Raw genomic sequence first — 24335 nt, forward strand, 5'->3', positions numbered from 1 at the left:
ATCCATAAAACTCATCATTTCTCTTAATTAACACCATTGTCACATCAATTTGTGCTTGTTTAAGAAAATGTTATCATCATAGAAAACCTCCTCGATCTACAAAAAAAACTCGTTGTTGTTGAAAACTCAGATTATATTATTTTGGCAACCAAAATAAATATTCTATTTAAAATTTGCAAATGTCCAATCACATAAAAACTATTGAATTGCTATAAAATGAAGAAGAAATCATAGAACCAAACTTGAACTGCAAGGACAACCCATCTCAAATGACTCATTATAATGCTCTAATGAAAAGGTACTAAAGCTAAATGTTCTATTTATAGTACTGGTTATGTAAATAAGATCAATTGTCACGTGCCTTGATCACCAAATATCATAATACCTTGGACAAACTAAGCACTTCAATATTTTCTAAACTAACATTAAGGTTAACCCTCCCCCCTAAGTTTATGAAATTTGCAAGCTACGAAAATTTTGTATATGTTTGGTTTGTATGTATGTATGTATTTATGTATGTATGTATGCTTTTTGTATACATTACACTACTCTAAGCATTAACACAACTTGACATGTATATAATGCATCTCATAGCTCATACATCAAATTAAATTAGACTTGATTTCATATTTAAAACTTTAATTAGTTAATAGAGAAACTTTATAATATTGCTGAATCTCGAATACATCTTGAAATAGAAACTCTAACCAAAGCATAATTCAGAAGAAAGTATTACTGAAATCATTCTTTCCAAGAATATGATTTCACTTGATAACCATTAGTACCAGCCATAGATGAATATACCCATCAGGATATGATGTCCCCACGATCCAACCCAGAATACGCCCGTGGTGATACCATCTCCTCATGATCCAACCATGATGACATCAAAGATACTGATTCTGTTGGAACTTGTGGAACATGTGTAAATGAACCCCATGGTGGATCGTTATTACAAGATGAAGACTGGTTGCCTCCCAGGCTGCTTAGAGAAGGAAACCCATCCTTAAGCTCTTGTTTAATGGATGGGAAATTAGGGTGAAGGTGTTTCTTCTTTATGAGTTCCTTTGTTTCAAAATTAAGGATAATCGACTCATCTCTAGGATCTGGAGAATCCAATATGATTGGAGGAGCTCTTTGTAGATTATTGCAAGTATGATTCCCGAAGTAGGTTATCCTATACTTTGGTGGCTTATCTTCGATCATTTGAACTTGTTTTGTTGCTAGGCACCCTTGGTCGGACTTGTAAGTACACCTATAATAACTCCTGCATATAAAAAACTATAAGTGAGGAAAATTAGGAAAAAGTTCTTCTTTTAGTATATACAAATTAATTAATTGCCCTAAAAGGTTATAGAGATCCATTGATATTATTAATTAGGTCCAAGACAAGTTAGTGCATCTTTATGGTTGATTGGTTTATCTTATATATGAGTTATCTCCGAGAAACAAAATATCATTTGCTTAAACTAAATTTTCATTGAGCTATGTACACTTAGTTTAAGTAATCATTAACAATTAATTAAGTGGTTGAATTTAATGTAAGCCTTACATGTAGAGGCTAACTACTAAATTGTTTTGGGTTTGAGATTCAGTTTATTCATGAATATGTGTATTCTTTATGGAATTCCATGATTTTTAAGAAACAAAGTAACATATTTATGAGTGTTGAACAAATTAATCGGGAGATATTGTAATTAGTGATGAGCTAGATCTGTTTGTCGTCGATCTAATGATTACATGTACTTTTGAAAAATGCTTTATCTATGCGTTTGTGGATACATAAAATAGTAATAAATACTGGACTTTAATATAAAAAAAGACCTCTGGTGGTTCGCATTAAGAATTTCCTTTTGGCCATATTTTCTCCAAGCATGCCCATCATCAATCAGATCGGAAGTTACTTTTGTAGATGTCCATGAGCTTTTTCTGCATTTGCATAAGGAAATAACGTATTAGCAACTTGATATCGATATATGTATGTATCAAACCCTAAAATAATTCACATACGATCTAATCTTATGGTGAGGAATCATTTTGCAGTTTATTTTCTAGCTTGGTAAACAAGGATATGATCAGTCTAAAATAATTGTAATATTATACCTTCTTTTAACACATCTCTTTTTAATTTTCACCGGTATTACTGAATTTGGAGTCTCGTTAATATTTTCCGATTTTGGTTTACCCAAACTGGCAGAAGAATGCAAATCACTGGTGAGAAGCTGATCAAAAGTCGCGTTATTGATACTGCTAGAAGTACCCACGATTGAGATGGTCTTCTCGAACATCTCCAAGATTTGAACCAATACACCATCGATTGATGTTGGGTCAGACTCGAAATTCTCCGGGCACCAAAGGGCCTCCTGAAGCTTATTTGTCCATTCTTGACCGTGGGTGAGTTCTTGAATTGCTTTTATCCGGTTGCTTTGAGAACTCTCCGGCCAAGTTGGGGATTCCATACAACAATTGGTGGAGTGAGATCGATGTTAAGTACAGCAAGTACACACACAACAACGATCGTAGTTATATGCGGAAATTATTGATAGAAAAAATGATAATTTAGAATTAAATGTGGAAAAAGCAAGTGTCCCGAAGTTTCTTAAATATCACTTCCTCGCGCCTGACGCTCGACTATGGTCACGCACGTCGAGAGAGAATGATATCGATCAAGCGCGGATGTGAGAGTGGGGAAAAGTATCTATATGACGATTGCTTAGCAGCGTGTGGTGACGTATTGCATGTATACAAAAGCGTGTGTAGAATGTTGACTATAAGGAAGGCAAATGACGATATTACCATTTTTGTTGTTAAAACATTTATTGTTATTTAACATATACAAAACATATAAATAAATTTAGAATTATTCATTAGAAGACAATATTTGGAATCTTCATAACTACACAACCAGAACTTTTTTAACTTTAAGAAAATAGTCCCCAAATATTTTGGGCCTAGTACAATAAGTAATATCTGGCCTCTAACATTTTAATTACCGAAAATATCAGTAAAATTAAAACCATATATGTTTCAAGATTATTTGAAATCAATAATGGATTTAATTTAGAACATAAAAACAAAATTTTGACGTCTCCGCCTACATGGATTTCCATTTTTCGGGTGATTGTGACGGTGGTTCCATTATTGTTGATTCAGGGGTGGGGGAAGGGTTGTTGGGTGGAATTGTACATTTCGTAGTTGCAAATGTGTGTACCAAACTGGAAGAGGGGGTTTCAATCTTGACATAGTGGATATAATATCAGTGTTATTTTACCGAATGACCTACAACCACATGAACTGTTGAATCGATGTGCAAAGATGGGGACGTTGTGGATGCCTATATTTAAAATAAAAAATTAAAAAAAAAAAAAAAAAAAGAGAGATTTTTTTTTAATCAAGGTTCAGGATCATCAAATGATTGATAGAAAGTTGTGTGAATTATGGTTCGGATTATCATGTTTTTTTGCATCTGTTGCAAGATTCAAGAGGAAGGAGGATGTAATGGTGTTGCACAAGGAGACTAAAAAGCCTAATCATTAGAGTAAAATTAGAACAAAAGAGAATGGTAGTAATGGTAGTGATCCTGGGAAGTTGTATGCCAAAGTTATGTTGGGTGAAGGAACGAGTAAGCCGATACCGGAGGTACCTCAGAAGAAAATGATGATCTGCGACCGAGAATTAACTTGGATGATTGATGTTCAATCTACTATACTTGCTTAGGTAAGAGATGCGAGTTCCATTCCAAATCTTCTATATTTTATGTTGTGAATATGGTTTTTCCATAATTAAATTCGATACGTTAAGAGATTTATGGGTGGGGGTGGTGTGTGCATTAGTGAAACCGTGCAAAAATTTCACTGCTAATGTTGGAATTCCAAATACTTTTGGTAAATTCAAAGCAATTGGTAAAGATTTTGTGTTGTTGCATAGACTATTGTATTTGGACCTTCATCGGCTTCCTTTGTGTTCATGGAATCCCGTTGTGTTCAAGTGTGGTGTGTTTTCTCGACGATGATTAGTCTAATTGCATGTCAGTGGATAAAGTGTGCATTTAGACGTAAGTGATGGATAATATTCAAGAGACGATTTCTATGGTAGTAGAAGGAAAAGAATATCAGGTTTATGCCAAGGAAATGGTTCCATGGGAACCTGATGTACATGATTGTAACACCTATTTTAGGTAAATGTTCATTTATGTTTTAGGCAATTAAGAGTTAAAAATGTGGACCTTGTGATGGCCACAACAAGGTGAAGGATACGCCATGACGTGTCCATGGCAGTAAAAAATGTGTTGTGTGACACGATGTGACAAGCTTATGTTTATGACATGGTGGTTGCCTGAGTGATTAACCCTAACTCCGGTTTTTGTGCCCCTATTTAAGGGAAGTGAGGGCTAGGGTTTGCACACCTTCAACGTCCATCGCCTCTCTTCACCCTTAAGGAAAGCCCTAGCCTCCATTGTTGATTTGTGACGCTTTTGGTGATGTTTTAGTGATTTGAAGTAGAAGTATCCCCTCATCATCTTGTGTCATTGTTGTACTTTTGTAAGACCTCAAGAACCTACCTTTCTCTTTGTATCATGCTAGATCTAGGTTTCTACCAACTTTTCTTGATAGTTGGGTTAAGTTGAGTGCATGGGTTCCATAAAGTTAGAAACTTTATGGATCCTTAAGCTCCCTTAGTAGACATAAGTTCGAGATCTGAAGTTTGATGGCGTATTGGACTCCATGCATGAAAATTTGTCTTCATTCTTTCCTTTTTGACCTAGTTTGAGTTCTAGACTTGCATTGGACATGCATGTCTAAAAAGAAATGATTTTTATGGTATAGCAGAAGTAAGAAAGCCTTCGAGAAAGTATGGATGGGTACCTTGATGGATTAAGAGCTTAATTTATTAAGTTGTGAGAGCCTAGTATTCACAACATGGCAGCTTGCTCTCCACGACATGGTGACTAGGGATATTGTGCCTGTTTTTTTCCCTTATTCTACCATAACGTGACCAAAGTTTGGTCATGACGTGGGGTCAACTGAGGCTGACTTTGACCATTGAGTTTGACCTTTTAGAATTTAAGTCAATATGAGGGTTTTAGGGTATAGATGAGAGTGTATTTCTATATCATTATTTAGGCATCTCGTAGTATCGATCTTCACTATGTGAGAGCTGTTATGTTTAGCTACTAACTGCAAGGTGAATCTTCTGTTTGTATTACTTATGCCATAGTGTGTGCATGCTGACTAGTTGTGTCTTATTTGCTGCTTGTTTTTATATATTACCGAGCTACTATTAGCTATAGGGTGTGTTGTTAGCCCATTGAGGTGGCTGATAATCCCAAGGGTTGGTGATGACCAACAGGGCATGCTATTAGCCCATTGGGATTACTGATAGGACCTAGGGTTACTAATAACATATGTTTGTTTATTTATGATGTGTTGTATGTGATATTTTGGGGAACTCCCTAAACTCTGTGCTTACGGTTTTGGATTTAAATGTATTTCAGATGATCGTTGAAAGGCGAAGATTTGAGTGTACACTCTCATCGGTTGCTTTCATGATTCCGCACTTTATGATACTCTGATTTTAGGTTGATTCTATTTCGATACTTATGATTTTCTTGACTTGTTCTTTCTAGAAACAATATTTTTTTAACTTAAAAACAAAAATTTTGGTTGTGGTTTTTGGGATGTTAGAATGATGATTAGTTTCATGGGCAAATAAGAAGAGAGCTTAGGGATGAGCTTTACGATAAGTTTGTCTATGATGATTACAAACCGGATGAGGGTAATGAGGGATACCAAGAAGGGCTGGTAAAAGTGGTGTCTAGCGAAAAATACTACTCAAAAGAGGTGAAAAATGTAACAGCCCGAAATCTCAAGTATTGTTAAAATTACATTTTTGGGGTGTTTTAAAGGGGGGACTCGGCGAGTTGGAGCCAGACTCGCCGAGTAGGATCGCAGATTTGGTCGCGGGTTCGCGACTGGACTCGACGAGTCCAGGTAGGGACTCGGCGAGTCTGCGCTGTTTAGCGTAAACCCTAGCCGTTCAGGTTTGGGATGTATAAATGGGGATCATTGGCCGTCATTGTTCCCTTTTAGCTACTGAGAAGAACCCTAAATCGGTTGGGGGCATCTAGAGCAAGGATTGAAGGCCATTGGTGATTTTGAAGAAGTTATTGTGCAAGAAGGGGAAGGTTTTGGCTAAAGGAACAGCAAGGGAATCATGTTTTGAGGCTTGGGGACACAGAGAGTGTGTTATTCAGGTAACATTTCGGATTATTTTCTGTTATGTGAATGTGTGCATGGATTTAGGGTTTATGGAACCCTTTTGTGATTAGATTGATGGTTACCTTGTTTCCCAAACGACTATAACCCTGTATTAGGACCTTTAGAGGTCTAGAATGTCCCATGTCTGTGTATTTCGGGAATTAAGAGGGGTTTTGGATTGGAATCCTTATGCCTTAAGTCAAAAGGTAAATTACAAGTCTTGGGGTGTAGCATGAGCACCTAAATGAAGGTTTTACGTGTTGTGCCAGCTTAGGAGGACTAAACCTATGAGTGGTCGGGACAATACCGATCTCAGGAAGCAGTTTGATCGACTGCATGGCATGGACTCGCCGAGTCCAATGAACAGACTCGGCGAGTAGCTTGAAGGATAACTGGGACTCCTCGAGCTGTTCTTCAGACTCGACGAGTGGAGTCGGGGTGGCCCCGCGATTCTTACACGAGGAACTCGTCGAGTCAAAAAGGGATACTCGACGAGTAGAAAGAGAACATCAGGAATTGATGAGGACGTCTAGACTCGCTGAGTCGCCTTAACACTCGGCGAGTCCGGTCAAGTTGACCGTTAACCGTTGACCGTTGACCAGAGTTGACTTATGTATGTTTTCTTAGGGTCAGTTAACGTGGAAGATAAAAGTATTATTAAGAGATATATGATGTTATAGGGAGCTTGTAGCTCGGCGGACCAAGTGCAAGTGATTTCAGGAGTTGCTAACTTCCAGTATCCACGAGGTGAGTCTTATCACTATACTGTACCCGGAAGGGTTTAACTGTGTGACCGGAAGGTCGGATATGATATGTGTTATACGTGCCATAAATGGTAAGGTAATTGCTATGCGTACGATGTATGTTTATATGGGCCGGAAGGCAATATGTTATGTGACCGGAAGGTCGGATATGATCTATGATATATATGCTATATGTGGTAAGTTAAATGTATTATATGTTGTGTATGTTTATGGGCCGGAAGGCAATATGTTATGGGCCGGAAGGCAATATGTTATGTGACCGGAAGGTCGGGTATGTTATGTGAAATATGTGCTATATGCGGTAAGTTATTTGTTATGCGTACTGTGTATATTTATCTGGGCCGGAAGGCAATATGTTATGGGCCGGAAGGCGATTATCTCATGGGTTGGAAGGCATTGTGCAGTGGACCGGAAGGTCAGGGCCTGGAAAGGCGTATGTGCGTAAGGTGTATATTGGGGAACTCACTAAGCTTCGTGCTTACAGTGTTTTGTGTTATGTTGTTTCAGGTTCTTTCAGTAACGCGGGATGGCACCGGCTCGATTGTACACACCAAAGGAAGAGTTGTATTTTGGAGGATCCTGGTTTTCTATTCAAGTGAAAAAGGAACTATGTTTTGTAATTCAAATATGAATGAGATTTTAAACAAGTGTTTTAATATTAAATTGATTATTTAAATGAAAATTTTGCCTTGAAAATCACGGTGTTACAAATTGGTATCAGAACCTTGGTTTGAGGGATTCGGATGCGCCTTCGGGTAAATCTGGACTCAAACTGAGGAAGTAAGAAAAAGTTTTCAAATAAATAGTTTTCTAAAAGCGAATAAGAGTTCAAAGAGAAAGCAAGAAAGAGCAGTGTGTACAATCAGCCAGAACCAAACGGTGATTTCCCAAAATACCCTTACTTTTGTGTTATGAAATATTTATGATGCACTTTATGAGATATTATTGCATGCTAGAGACAGGCTAGGTATTTCATATCTTAGGACTAGAGTGTCCTGATTTGTGATGCCTTAGCCTAGGGTTTGTTTCTATATGTGCGTTATGCTTTTGAGTATGTGATGAGAGAGAGTATCCAGTTAGAACGCACGAGGGGTAGAGTTACAGAGTTCAGTGGTACTTCCGAGGATGAGCCGAGAAGGTGGAGTTATCGCAGATAGGGAGTCCTATGTATTCTTCGATGCTCGAATGCTGCTTGCTTTGTGCTTTGTGGAACTCTCGATGATGGGAGTCAGCTACTAAGTGAGTATGACGATATTCAGGAGGTAGATGGCTGGCATCATTAGGAGCTCTTCAGCAGCTGATAGCAAAGAAGTGGGAGGACGGCAGAAGGGGCTAGGGAGTAAACCTAGCCAGGTGAGTACGCTGGTAGAGTAGAGGATTTCGCTGGGGAGCGAGCACGCACGATGGGATTGGTGAAAGAGCAGGTCGAGCAGCTACTTAGGAGCTCTGGGATGGTCCGTGTGGAAAGTATGGGTAGATGTGGCAGGTAGTATGGGCCCGTACTACTGAAAGCAAAGGACCCATACTTGATACAAGGAGCATTCTGAAGGTCCTAAGGAACGAAATGAGGAGTGATGTTATGGTTCGAGTACCATACATCGGAGCAGATTGCGGAGTGATGTTATGGTCCGAGTACCATACATCGGAACAGATTGAGGATAGATGCTGTGGTTCGAGTACCATACATCGGAGCAGATTGAGGAGTGATGTTATGGTTCGGGTACCATACACCGGAGCAGATTGAGAAGGGATGTCATGGGATGAGTACCATGGTTCGTAGTGGATGATGCTTGTGACTATCTTGTTATCCGGTCATGATCGATGAGGTAGAGATCGGACGCTATGGGATTTCGGCCAGTAGACCCTGATTGAGTATGGAGAGGCGTTCCTCGAGAGGAAGGGCGAGGGCTTAGCAGAGTATTGTGGTAAGGAGCTAAAGGGAGAGGAAAATTTCGGTCTGAGTCGAGCAATTAGTCGATAGAGGAGAGGTCACCTTCTAAGTGGGTAGTGCCATTTAGGTTCGTGTGCAAGACACGAGAGGCCTGATATTTCAGTTTTGGATTTGGGAGTACACCCTGCAGGTCGTTATCGATAATGATTTCCCTCAGAGTATCAGGTAGCGGGTGTGCCGCGAGGCAGTGACTTATCGTGAGCAGACAGTCAGTTGGGACTGAGGTAGTCGAGAACCACACCACACCTAATGGAGAATAGTAGGTTGTGTTATGGTGGTAGCAGTGGGGAGTTCAGTCGTTTTGCAGTGCAGAGAGTTTTCGTCTATGTTGGGAGTGGGTCCCTGTCCTTGGGACAATTCCGGTGTTGGAACATGGGTTGATGAGTTGAGGTGAGAGGAACGATGATTTTGCGGAGCAGTCTATGAGCCAGGGATGTTATTGAGCAGTTGAGATGCTTAGTGTTAGATTGGGATGGGATTTGGAACGATTAGAGACAGTCGTGATGAGAAGTTCTTGGGGAGTTAATCAGAGGTTCAGAGTATAGAGGGTTGATCGACTTCCTTAAGGGAGGAATTATCGGGCGTTGCGTAGCACTTCCTCGGAGCAGGTGCGATTTCGCTGGTGAAAAATAGTCGTGGGTTGGTTGAGTGCTAATTGGTGATGGTTCGAACCCTAAGTGGGGGAGAACCGGGTGCAGTATGTAAGAAAGCAAAGATTTGTCAAGAGTGGTTATAAGTGAAGTATAGAGATATGCTGTAAGAAATCATGAGACCAGAGGTGTCGGTGATCTAGGAAAAGGGTCAGAGTGAGTTAATGCAGGAAGTACTTGAGGAGGAGAACGAATGTATCCATGACAGGTGTTTGGTGTCGTTGCAAGTAGATAGAGAATGATTGGATCGGTATGCGCATCCTTGTTTGGATTTTGAGTGTCGGGGAAAAGGGATTCGAAGAATTATCAGCATATTTCGTAACGTCAGCGTTTTCTCGTATTCCAATCGAGAAATTAGATGCACCGAAGTTGTAAAGTGGGAGAAAAATATAGATTTAATTATGGGGTTCAGAGGAAACGTATCATTGTGTTTATATGGTGCTTGGGGCAGGAGATCAGTGGTTGTGGCAGGATCTTGTGGTGTTCTGTTGGAGTACTCTGTGATATCCGGGTATGATATCCTTATTTCGGAGTTACTTGTGAACCCTGAATTGAATCGAAGTGTGGCATATCAAGTATCTGCGGATCTAGTGGGAGCCTTCAAGTATGGGCATCCAGGGAGATTATTTGAGAGAGCGGATTTTCGCAAGATGGGCGGTTGTTATGTTGATTGCCTCCATAGCCTGTGATGGGTATTCGAGTCGCAGTACTCACAAGACAGAGGGTGTTGTGATACTGCGGGGAGCCGAAGTACCCACTATTATGAAGGTGTTGTGATACTGCGTGGAGTCGCAGTACTCACTAGATGGCAAGAGAATTTTGATGTTGGAATATTTTCGAACAGTGTATGAGGTGGAAGAGTTTCGAGTTTGGGTAGCCCTGGTATTGAGTCTTTGGAGCTTCGATGTTGGGTCGGGGGCGAGACGGGGGTCTCCGTCTCTGTCGGGAGATGCGGTGAGATACGCAAGGAATACGCGCAGCAGAAACCAGAGATTGGAGTCGAGACGATCCTCGGTTGGATTATATTTTCTCGCATGAGGAAAAGAGGATTTTGTGACTTACGTGTCACTAGGTCGGGATAGTGGTCACGGGGAGAAAGTTAGTGGGATATTTGGATCATGATATGGGGGACCGTTGGGGGCTCAGACGTGGAGCCAAAAGCTGATCTGGTACTCAGTCTTGAAGAGGAATATGGAAATGAGCTTATCATGATGACATCTGAGGATACTTTAGAGAGAGTAAACGATCCAGACGCTCGAAGGCATGCTTCGGGCATGTGCATTAGATTTCGGAGGAAGCCGCGGTATGTATGGATCTTTGATTGAGTTGTCCCATATCAACAGCCATCATTAGTACATTAGTATGCCGCCCTTTGTGCTGTTGCATAGGAGGTGATGTCGGACCCTCATTTGCTGAGGAGAGGTAACGCGTGGACCTGAGAGTCCTTGCGAGCAGATCCAGAGCATGTGCGATACATGGAGTAGTGGCAAGGTCGTCAAGCGGATTTCCCTAGGTAAGGGAAGAGGAAGGTATGTTGGGACTAGTGCAGCATATGTATGCGATTACAAGAGGAGAACTCGCGAGAGTTGCTCTGAGAGTGTGAATGGGTCTCTCAGTCATTCCAAAATGGATAAAGGGGGCTTTGGATCGGGGATCCGGTGATTCATGGTTTCCTAACCCTTATGGGTCGAGTGATCGTGGTGATTTGGAGCAGAGTTGCATTTGGGGAATTCTCGGTTACACGGAGTGGTGGGCAGTACAGAGATCGTGCTTTAGTCGACAGAGCAGATTCAACAGGTTAAACAGAGGTTAATGATCGTCTAGAGTTGACAGGAAAGTTATGCAGACAGACGCCGTTACGAGCATGTGTTTCAGGTCGGCGATTTCGTACTTCTGATGGTCTCTCCTTGGAAAGGGGTGATTCGATTCAGGAAGAGGGGAAAGTTGGGGCCCCGATATGTTGGGCCTTTTCGTGAAAATGCGAGGGTAGGACGGGTGGCCTACCGTTTGGAGTTGACAACGGAATTGGGATGGATCCATGACACTTTTCATGTGTCGCAATTGAAGAAGTGTATAGCCGATGAGTCAGCAGTGGTTCCACTAGAGAACAATTAGGTGGATGCGAGCCTGTGTTACGCTAAGAGGCCAGTGGCCATCAGGGATCGGAAGATCAAGGTTCTGAGGAACAAGGAGGTACCTCTGGTATTGGTTCAGTGGCAACCTCGGAAGAGATCAGAAGTGACTGGGGAGCCGGAACGTGAGATGCGGGAGCAGCATCCGGAACTATTTCCAGAGTGAGACTTCAAGGGCGAAGTCTGATTCTAGTGGGGGAGAATTATAACAACCCGAAATCTCAAGTATTGTTAAAATTACATTTTTGGGGTGTTTTAAAGGGGGGACTCGGCGAGTTGGAGCCAGACTCGCCGAGTAGGATCGCAGATTTGGTCGCGGGTTCGCGACTGGACTCGACGAGTCCAAGTAGGGACTCGGCGAGTCTGCGCTGTTTAGCGTAAACCCTAGCCGTTCAGGTTTGGGACGTAAAAATGGGGATCATTGGCCGTCATTGTTCCCTTTTAGCTACTGAGAAGAACCCTAAATCGGTTAGGGGCATCTAGAGCAAGGATTGAAGGCCATTGGTGATTTTGAAGAAGTTATTGTGCAAGAAGGGGAAGGTTTTGGCTAAAGGAACAGCAAGGGAATCATGTTTTGAGGCTTGGGGACACAGAGAGTGCGTTATTCAGGTAACATTTCGGATTATTTTCTGTTATGTGAATGTGTGCATGGATTTAGGGTTTATGGAACCCTTTTGTGATTAGATTGATGGTTACCTTGTTTCCCAAACGACTATAACCCTGTATTAGGACCTTTAGAGATCCAGAATGTCCCATGTCTGTGTATTTCGGGAATTAAGAGGGGTTTTGGATTGGAATCCTTATGCCTTAAGTCAAAAGGTAAATTACAAGTCTTGGGGTGTAGCATGAGCACCTAAATGAAGGTTTTACGTGTTGTGCCAGCTTAGGAGGACTAAACCTATGAGTGGTCGGGACAATACCGATCTCAGGAAGCAGTTTGATCGACTGCATGGCATGGACTCGCCGAGTCCAATGAACAGACTCGGCGAGTAGCTTGAAGAATAACTGGGACTCGTCGAGCTGTTCTTCAGACTCGACGAGTGGAGTCGGGGTGGCCCCACGATTCTTCCACGAGGAACTCGTCGAGTCAAAAAGGGATACTCGACGAGTAGAAAGAGAACATCAGGAATTGATGAGGACGTCTAGACTCACCGAGTCGCCTTAGCACTCGCCGAGTCCGGTCAAGTTGACCGTTGACCGTTTACCGTTGACCAGAGTTGACTTATGTGTGTTTTCTTAGGGTCAGTTAACGTGGAAGATAAAAGTATTATTAAGAGATATATGATGTTATAGGAGCTTATAGCTCGGCGGACCAAGTGCAAGTGATTTCAGGAGTTGCTAACTTCCAGTATCCACGAGGTGAGTCTTCTCACTATACTGTACCCGGAAGGGTTTAACTGTGTGACCAGAAGGTCGGATATGATATGTGTTATACGTGCCATAAATGGTAAGGTAATTGCTATGCGTACGATGTATGTTTATATGGGCCGGAAGGCAATATGTTATGTGACCGGAAGGTCGGATATGATCTATGATATATGTGCTATATGTGGTAAGTTAAATGTATTATATGCTGTGTATGTTTATGGGCCGGAAGGCAATATGTTATGTGACCGGAAGGTCGGGTATGTTATGTGAAATATGTGCTATATGCGGTAAGTTATTTGTTATGCGTACTGTGTATATTTATCTGGGCCGGAAGGCAATATGTTATGGGCCGGAAGGCAATGTGTTATGGGCCGGAAGGCAACACGTTATGGGCCGGAAGGCGATTATCTCATGGGCCGGAAGGCATTGTGCAGTGGATCGGAAGGTCAGGGCCTGGAAAGGCGTATGTGCGTAAGGTGTATATTGGGGAACTCACTAAGCTTCGTGCTTACAGTATTTTATGTTATGTTGTTTCAGGTTCTTTCAGTAACGCGGGATGGCACCGGCTCGATTGTACACACCAAAGAAAGAGTTGTATTTTGGAGGATCCTGGTTTTCTATTCAAGTGAAAAAGGAACTATGTTTTGTAATTCAAATATGAATGAGATTTTAAACAAGTGTTTTAATATTAAATTGATTATTTAAATGAAAATTTTGCCTTTAAAATCACGGTGTTACAAAAAAGGGCAAAACTTATTCAATCAATGTATCATATTAAGGTTCATGGTAGCCATGATGAAGGGGAGGGGTCGAGAGGCTGCCAAAAAGGTTATGTACAACAACCAGTGCTAGATATGTAGTATGTGGTTGTTGGCGGGCAACAAGGTGTCGACACAACTCAACTTGTTATTGGTAGGGATGGGCGATGAGGTTAGGTTTTTGATTTTAATAGGGATGGGGTAAATCAATAAGGAAGTAGAGAGCGAGTATGAGGTGTCTAATTTCATTGAATTGGGTAAATTTTTAGGTTAATATGTGGAGAATGCTAAAGTGGATCTAAAGCAGAGACTAATCAATATGGGTGTGATACATATATCATGAATTGCGTGTTCCTTAATGATTGTGGGGTTCGGTCGAATAAGAAGAGAGGATGGGTCAAAGAATTGTGTGTTAATAATACAATGAGTTTTTTGGGAGTACAAGAAATGAGAATAACATGGGTTGAGTTGTTTAAAATTAATTTTATGTGGGTTAATTCTAGGTTTGAATTTGCGTGTAGTACTACGATGGGTCATTCTACTAGGATCCGTTCTTTGTGGAACCCAAATGTTTTTCAAAGAGAAAGGGCAGTTTGTACAATGAATTGATGGGTTTTCTAGGTTATAACATAAAGATCCGCATAGTTGAATTCACATAAAACAATTTATGGGAACATGCAACCCAAAGATCTATGAAATTTTTACATCATAGCAACATACTTAAGAAACAATCAACTAATCTATATATAACCAAAACTGTTATAATCAAATATAACCAGGTAGATCTTCAAGTCTTCCATTGGAAAGCAAGCACCAATAGTGTGGATGCCTCTAATAGCTCACACACAAAACCCTAGAAACCTTTGGAACGAAATGGCTAAACAAGGTCCCTATTTATAGTTAGTGGAAACAAAAATTTGAATAATAAAATAATAATATTTTAGACCTATTCAAATCAATTTCCTTATTAGCTATAGGAGGCTTCTAGAACCTTTCTGGATTCACCCTAAAACTGACCAAGCTAGGGATGTTCTAGAATTGCCTCCCTTGCTCAATAACTGAACTTTTGCAATTCAACCCTTGCACCTTTAAGTAATTCTAATTAATTTAAGATTAAGTCGGGCCCTTCCCTTTTGAACTGGGAGTACTTGAAAAACATTTAAACATAAACGGTAAGCACAAAGCTTAGAGAGTTCCACAAAATACCATATACCATATATACACATCATACATACATATCAGCCTAAAGCTGTAACGAGTCTATTTCACCCCTGAGTCCCTTCCGACTCCCTCAGTCCCTTCGGACTCTATGAGTCCTTTCCGAATCTTTGAGTCCATTCTGACTCTCTGAGTCCCTTCCGACTCCTTCAGTATCTTTCAATTGGTAAGGGTTTATTTTACCCCTACATCTAAGCATACAATAACACTAGCAGGAATCACAAAGACAACAAGCTCATGAATACATATTAGTAAGTTTCATGAAGACAATTATCATCCTACAACATAATCTAGTGGATCGATATTGATGCCTTCGGCCCACAAGTTCAGTGAGGAGACTCGCCTATCAAATGGTAACTGCTACTACTCCCATTTTTATGAATACATATGCTATACGCCACCTATACAACCATACAAAGTACAACCTTAGCTTACCTTCCAAAACTAGGAGGTTGACCAAAGTCAACACAAGTCAAAATTCAATGGTCAAAGTCAACGGTCAAAGTTGACTCGCCACATCGTGGCCTTCAAATGAAAAAACAGGCGGGGTTAGACCCAATCTCCATGTGGTGGCAACATAGGAATACATCATGGGCACTGGGTTTAAAACATCTTAATGGGTTAAGCTGGATCCTCCGATCCCAAAGGTTCCAAAGTCTAGATTTGATCATTTTTATTGTCTAAATGGATAAAGTCTCCAACTTTATCCCTTAAGACTCTACAAGAGGTTAAGATCCCAAGTCTTAAGTCCAAAAAGGACAAAACATGACACGGGATCATCCGATAAGCACTTAATCCCTAAAGTCCTTAGCCCAATTACTCTAGAAGATCTTCTAACATAAAATCAGGTAAGGTTGGTGCATTTTAGATATGCATTTCCAATGCATGTCTTGGACTCATATAAGGTCAAAAATCAGAATTATGACCAAAGTCTCATGCATGGTCCAATCAATCAACCATACTTCAGATCCAAACCATGAGTTTCTGCAAATGATATAAAGATTCATAAAGTTGCAACCTTTATGAAATATCACCATTCCAACCAACAAGATTAAGAAGGAAATGGGACAAAGCTCAAGATCTAGCAACCTAGTAACATAAAGGTGGAACAGTGAACATTTACAAGGGTCCATAATCGGGATACGATAAGAAATAGGAACTTTCTTGTTGATCCTTGGCTTACTCCTACTTGTTTCTTCCTTCAAAATCTCTAAAAAGTACTCAAGAAAGCTTCAACAATGGAGAAAAAAGGAATTAGGGTTTCTTCTGAGCTAAAGAGGATGGTGGACTCTAAGGGTGAGCAAACCCAAGCCTCATCATTGGCTTAAATAGGGTGCAAAACCCACATAATTAGGGTTTAAGATGTCAATGGCGGCCACACCGTGGCCATTACTTGCCACGTAGTGGCAAGTCAATAGAGACTCACGAATATAAATGCCTCATAATATTGTGGCGACTCCCAAAATCAAACATTAATTATAAATAAAATATACCCCAAAACTGGATGCTACAACTCTCCCCCACTTGAATCAGACTTTGTACTCGAAGTCCGTTGCTGCAAATAGCTCCGAGTAGTGCTCCTTCATCTCCTCCTCAGGTTCCCAAGTCCATTTTGAATCTTTTTGGTGCTACCATTACACCTTCACCAGGTTTACCACCTTGTTTCTTAAGGTCTTGGTATTCCTGTCAAGGATCGCAACTGGTCTCTCTAGGTAGTTCACGCAGTTTTCCAACTGAATATCCTCCAATGACTCCACTGCGGAATCATAGACCAAACACTTCCACAGTTGAGAGACATGAAAACTGTTGTGAATCTGATTCAGGTCCTCGGGTAGCTCCAAACGATATGCTACCCTACCTACCCAAGCAATAACCCTGAAAGGACCAATATATCTAGGATCGAGCTTGCCTCGCTTCCTGACTAGATAACACCTTTCCAAGGTGACCCTTCAGGAGTACCATGTACTCGACCTAAAACTCCAATTTTGATCGGTGCCTTGTTGGGTTTTGTATACTACAACATCCTATGGTGTACATACAACCCTAAGTGCTTTGGATCTATGTTTTCTCTAATTATACGTGCAATATTGTTTCCAAAGCATTAAGCCTACAACTAGCATATAATTGACATAAACAACAGAGAAATGAGTTATAGAATTACCTTTTTGTTGTAGCGTGTAGTTTTGGTCTTTAAGAGCTTAGCACCTCAAATGTGATGCCTAAAATGGTTCACAATCACCATGAATAAAGGAGGACTAGAGAGAGAGAGAGAGAGAGAGAGAGAGAGAGAGATTCTATGCACTCAAAATCGGTTATGGGAACTCCAAGAACATACTAGTGAAACCAATTATAGTTGTAGGGTGACATATATATATATATATATATATATATACATACATACATACATACATACATACATACATATATATATATATATATATATATATATATATATATATATATAATAGGATTCTAAGAGTCATGGTTAAACCGTAATCCATACCCTTGGGCTTATTATTCATGATCTGTGATCCATATGGACTAACTCTTTATGGATTCTTTCATAAACTTAGTCCATAATGTATCATAAGCCCAAACTATATATATATATACACAATTAGTCCCCGTTAATTTAATTAGTCTCTTTTGATCACCAAATTATTTCCAAATTAATTCTTGATCAATACTAATTAAATAACATGATTTCATATTAATATATTAGAACTTATAATATATTAATAAATCATAAATAACCTCTTCTCACAAGTTCATCCTATCAAATTGCTTAGGTGAAGGCAATCCAAATGAACAATGCTACTATCGGGTCAAGTACATACCAACGATAGATATGGGCTTAGACACCTAATCCAACAGTTCCAAATTTGGATAAGTCTAATAACTATTATTGCAAGTATGACTCCACATCCTAACTATCAATCGTAGTTCTTAAAAGTCGTTGTCGAACTCTGACCTAGTCAATGACGCGTCCATTAGATAAGGGATCATATATTCCTCCATTCTAGATATCTTATGGACATGAGAAATGGATTATAATCATTCTCTCTGTCCATTTATTTTTTTGTGATTTTCGATTTATGACACCTGACTAATTGAACAAATCAAATCAGCCCAGGCTTGTCCAAACACTTAGGTTTGTCATCATTAAATCATCGAGGAGCCCACATATATCGCTTTTATCCCACATTGGGTAAAAGGAATGGATAAACGTTGACTCAAATTCTTGCTAGTACTTACTCATCAAATCACACACATCAATATGTTTTATAACACCAAGTTACTGGTGCGTTTACATATGTCAATGTGTAATCGACTTGTAAACTACAACTCACATGTATTGGTTTCAAGAATATAAGATATTATCATCTCACAATCACTCATGATAAAATCCATGAAGTGATTTAGATGAGCGTGGGTTTAATCCAATACTCGAATCTTATTCCAAGAGTAGTCATGAACACTGCAACAACCTTGTGATATGTCTAAAACACCTAGACAATCTTCAGTCAACTTCATGATAGTCTTGCCTCAATACCTACTTCCAAAGTATGATCGACTATGGATGATTTGAATAACATAGTTATTCGGGAAGTCAAAACATTCAAAGTGAAACACAATAATAATTGAATCTAATACGGTCTCAGAACTTATGAATATAAATAAAACACCTTTTATTTAATCATCATATTGATTACATATTATTCATTGTATAATGTTTTGATTGATCAATTTAGTACTTGAATTAAAACAATAGTTATGCCATGCGCCAAGCATGCATGCTATGTTTGCCTATAGTCCTTTCTTTGTGAAATAAATCAATTGAAATCATTTCAATGACACTCATTTCACAATTCCAAATCTTTATCGTAAGTGTAAGAATACCAAATTCTTGCCATTCTCTATAATCTATTACATTTTAAACTTATGTGCAATGATTCTCTTGTAATGACTGTGCACAAAGTCACAGAGACTTGGCAACAGACATTTCAAAGTATTCTGATAGAGAGTAATTCCATGGAAATGAAGTCTCACATTCAATGTACATTCCTTTGAAGATCCTTCTTGCATTAATTTTCTAATCTTACACAGATTTAAAGAATAACTTCCACTTATGGAAACATTTCAATATTACTATTTTGACTATCACTTTTGAACAAGAGTTACCTCTTCTCAGAGTATGTCAATATGGTCCTTCCAAAATTCAGAATATACGTCCAATTGTCCATAAGCAACCAATCTTTGGTAAACCTTATATTTTCCTCGACAATTAGTTAACCATTTTAGTCATATCTCGTTCTAGTCCCTTTTCCCTCTTAATGCCTTAGGCATTTGGAAAATTAGAACAGATTAATATTATAACATATGTAATCAATTCTATACTCGAAGTATATGGGATATGATACAAAATGTTTCACATAAAGACATGATACTTTACCAGTCTCTTGATATAACATTTCCATATATAGAATTTATTTATGTCAAATCTTTTCAACATAACATTCATATATATATATATATATATATATATATATATATATATATATATATATATATATATATATATATATATATGTATGTATATATATATATATATCTTTTGACTAAAAGCAATTAAAATATCAATAAAAGCTTTTAGATTTGAAATGAAGTATGAATTCCTCTCCCTTAATTATAGCAAAACAACTTTTCAAACCTTGCATCTTTGCAAATTGAAACTTTTGTATTTTATAATTAACATTGCTAAGTCGCAACTCTTACACCCCGCTCCCGAGTTGTAGCAAAGAAAAGAAAGAAAAGAGAAAAGAAAGAAAAGAGAGAAAAGAAAGGAAAAAAGATTTCACTTTTGTGCTCCCAAGTTGGAGAGAAATGAAAGGAAAATTAAATATTTTGTTCTTTCTTTCCTAATCCTCCCAAATCGGAAGGAAATTTAGGAGGGAAAATGATCCTTCCATTTCCTTCCACTTCCTTCCTTTAATGAAACTTGGGAGCACCAATCTCTCTCGTGTTCCTCTCATTTCCTCTTATTTCCTTTCCTTTCTCTCCTTAAGTTCAACTCGGGAGCGGGGTGTTAACGTAATAATTGTGCTCCCACTAGCATGATAATTACATTCTTAATAGCATAACACTTATGCTCCTACTAGCCTTGACATATACTCATAAATCAGTTGGACTTCTAGAAATCGATACTTATTAACTTTCTTACCAAAGTTCAGATTTATGATATAAGATGCTTCGATAAGACTTTATCTAGGCTTCTCAAACTCATACACCATTCCTTAGATAACTCACACATGTATTTAAACAATTTTGGAACTTACAACAATAAGTCCCAAATGTTTAGACCTTTGACATTTCTCACAATTCAAAATATGAAGAAGGATGTCGTAATCATAACCAAATTTGAGAATGCAAATATCACAATTGCTAACTCTTTAAAATCAATCTAGTGAAAGCGTTTCCTCACAATCATTTTCATGAATTGGAAAGAAACCTTATGACACTTAGATTTTATGGTGTATGTATTCCTATCCACGTGAATTTTTCATAACCATAATCACAAGACAAGGTTAGTGACAAATCCAAACTCGTATGGACTGAACTTGTTCAATCATAATTTCTTGCATCCTGGTAGCACAAGTGCTTACCATTGCTTCTAAGTTGTTATGCAAACAATTGAGAACTTATGGAACTCATATGCACAGTCAAATTTAACCGAAATGGGCACAAAAACGAGAATATGTCTACACGATAGGTTATAAACCTCAAGTCGTGTACTAGTGATTAACAATAGGTTTATTCTTGATTAGCTCTTGAAGCTTTTCTAGATATTTAAGACTCCCACTGAACTCTTGACATATAATATTCACTTTGTCAAGAAACATTACTTGACAAATGAATATTCAAGAGTTAGTGCGGTTTCTTATCAACACAAACATTTTTGACAATTGGTCTTAGTTGGTCTTTGTTTTATTCAAAACATCACAACTTACAAATTTCAAATGTACAAGCGTAGAAAAAGTTTTACTCTACATCACAACTAATTTGATTCTTCTTATTCATTCTGCTATACATTGAAACTTTTCCAATGGTTTAGAATTACACTTAATCTTTTAATTGTAACCATATTTACTAAACTTTAGTAAATCATAACGAATAGTCTTATTATTCTTTGTGGTGGACCTGACCAACGCACAACCAAGTGTACCTGACCCCCTAGTCCTTCACTTGACTCACATATACATGTGAACAAGGAATTAGTCTTAAATTTCCAAAGATGAAGGTTCTCATTCATCACACAATACAACTTGCACGATTCCAAGTTTCTATGCAACTAAAACTTGGGTGATGAGAATCTTTCCTTATTTGGTAAATTATGACACTACCACAAAAGAAAGAATTAAATCCATTTTTCATATAAACAACAATTTTCACAAATGCCATTGTAAGAAACTTAAAATCGAATAAAATCAAAAAAATTTCTTATTTATAAAACTACGGAAAAACTTTTCCTTACAATGCAAATACAAATGAAAAATATGTTGTTGTCTATTCCTAAGCAATCTATCATAACTCTTAAGCAAAAGTTCAAAATTCTAATCATCGAACCATGTGATCGAAATCCATCTCTTCATGATCAGAATTAGCTTACTCTTCCTTTAAGATTCCTTTCTTTTCTTTGATTCTACAAAACATCAAAATGTAATTACATTACATCATGTATTAAGAATCTCCAATTAGTAACTTAATAGAGTTAGATAGTGGATTTTACCTGAAGTAGAGTCAAACTTTTTAACTTTACCATCTTTGCAATCTTTCAGGCAAATATGGCAGCTTCGCAACCAATTCCCTTACTCTTGGCAATAGAAACAGATGGACTCTTTGGGAATGGTACACGAGACTATCTCAGACTTAGCCTTTCTCTTTACCATTTGGTCAAATGACTTGACCATGGTCGATCCCTTTCCATTGGGAAGAGAAAACGTTTCTAGACTTCTAATGTTCCCATTGTCAATGTCCATGGAAGTTTGGGGAGTAGATCTTCCAATAGTCCTTAATGAACTCACTATACAACTCAGGGAGTAACTGAAGAACCAAATCAATAGCCAACTTCCTTGAGACATCGACTCCTAACATTCCCATCCTGTCAATGTAAGACTTCATCTCCAAGATATGTGCACATACAGACCATCCATACCAATAGGGCTTAAGTGACCTTGACTTTTTAAGTCTTTGAACTTGTGAGTTAGGGAGAATTGTTGGAGGAGGTGGAGGAAGTGAAGTTCCACTATAGCACAAAGAAGGGATTAATCTTTCACCTTGATTGTCTTGTGGAATATCATCTTCATGAGAAAAGCTTTTTCTATAAGATTCGGGAAGACCATAGTTGTCTGACTTAGACATCTATAATGGGAGAAATTCAAGTTAGTTGATTTAAGTCCTTAATATAACACCAAACATGAAATATTAAGGCTAGGACCCAACACAATATTTTACAATTCGGAAAAGGGATGTCATAATCCAATTGCAAAATATTTGAAGGTAGGTAAATGATGATTTACCAATTTCCATCATGAAAAACGAAAACGATTATTAACTTTTAAATGAATTGAAATTTCTAGATCCTTTGATATTCATTGAACTTTTCAATAGCATGTTTAAATCTCGATTGTACCCTTCAAGTTTACGACTGGGATGCCGAGGATCACAAACGTGTGAATAACCATGCAAATGTGCTTGGTACTCTTAATGTTATAGATCGCCTAATGAATGTGTCGGTTAACCACACACACTCTATTGATCTATGATTAACATCAAGCTACCCTTTGCCACACACTGTCAGTCCCACATTAGTGTGCGAGTTAACCACACACGCTCCACTAACGACTTAACAAGGTGCAAAGTGAAATTTCATAGGTTAGCACCAAATTCACATTTTTCCTAAAGTAACTAAGATTGAGAATTTATAAAATATTTAGTTACTTTATAATTCATTATACTTTTAATGAGATTGTTGTATCCAACCCATTCGACTACTGACCCTCCACCAGTCAAGGATGCGGTGGGTGAGAGTGGACACCTATTAAACCACCATTTTATAAGCAATAACTTTATACCCCCCCCCCCCCAATTATAAACCGGCTTCGTGAATGAGGCTACTAATGGTAAGACTGACTTTTTAACTTATACATATATAATTATTAAACTTTTAATTTTATATAGTATAATGGTGTATTTTAAACTTCTAAAATACTAGATGGTTTAATTCTTATTAATAAACTATAATGTTAATTTAATTAACCATAAAACATGTCATTATGGATTTATTAATCTCTTTTAATTAAACACCTTATATAATTTAATAAAGTCCATAAGATGCAATTTGAACTACTCAAATACTTCAAGGTTCTAAATATAACAAATTCAAAATTAAAAACTATTTAATTAATTTTTTTAATTTATGAACCCAAGAATTACACCTTTTTAATTACAAGAGTTTTTAAATTTGAGACTTTTCAAATACCAGAACTTGAGGGCAACTTTTGTAACCCTTGAAAAACTTTTGATTTCCATAACTTATGAGTTTAATGCGGGTTTTATGGAAAAACTTTTCATGTTCCATAACCTTAGGACAAGTTATGGAGGACTTTAAAGGACATTTAAGATCAAATATTTCAATTAAGAAAATAATTAAATAATTTATCTAAGATCAAGTTAAACTCATAAGTCAAGATAATTCATATCAACAATTTGCATGAAATTAGCCTAATCATATAAACCAATACAAATCTTGAAATTTTGACAATTAACTTTTAATTGGATGAGGATAATCATTACAATACCAACAAAATAAAATTTTATGAACTAAAACATTTTGTGGTAATGATCCTAATCCAAAACAGGTCAAAAATCCTGAAAATCTACCATCAGAAGCATCAATTCATTGGGTACATGAACATGTCTCGCCGAGTTGACCTTTTACTTTGTGGACTCATCGATTCAACAAGTGGACTCGGCGAGTTCATCAGTCAAAGGCCAGAAAATCGATTTTTTCAACTTTGAAAATTAAGCCATGCATCAAATATAATAGAAAACAATCATAGGCTCTGATACCACTGTTGGGTTTTGTATACTACAACACCCTATAATGCACATACAACTCTAAATGCTTTGGATCTATGTTTTCTCTAATTATACATGCAATATTGTTTCCAAATCATT

The 24335-nt window shown here is 38.2% G+C and overlaps 1 protein-coding gene across 1 annotated transcript; it reads right to left on the reverse strand.

Moving 5' to 3' along the window:
- Positions 1 to 660: 660 nt before the first annotated feature.
- Positions 661 to 2554, reverse strand: LOC145013914 (putative WRKY transcription factor 70). Its single transcript, XM_078972267.1, has 3 exons — positions 2104 to 2554; positions 1825 to 1929; positions 661 to 1267 (listed from the first exon to the last, which is right to left on the reverse strand). Exons 1-3 carry the CDS (start codon positions 2457 to 2459, stop codon positions 808 to 810), a joined length of 921 nt encoding a protein of 306 aa, XP_078828393.1. The 5' UTR covers positions 2460 to 2554; the 3' UTR covers positions 661 to 807.
- Positions 2555 to 24335: the final 21781 nt, after the last annotated feature.

The sequence above is a fragment of the Lactuca saligna genome, chromosome 9 (assembly GCF_052625555.1).
Source record: "Lactuca saligna cultivar CGN05327 chromosome 9, ASM5262555v1, whole genome shotgun sequence".
Lineage (NCBI taxonomy): Eukaryota > Viridiplantae > Streptophyta > Magnoliopsida > Asterales > Asteraceae > Lactuca > Lactuca saligna.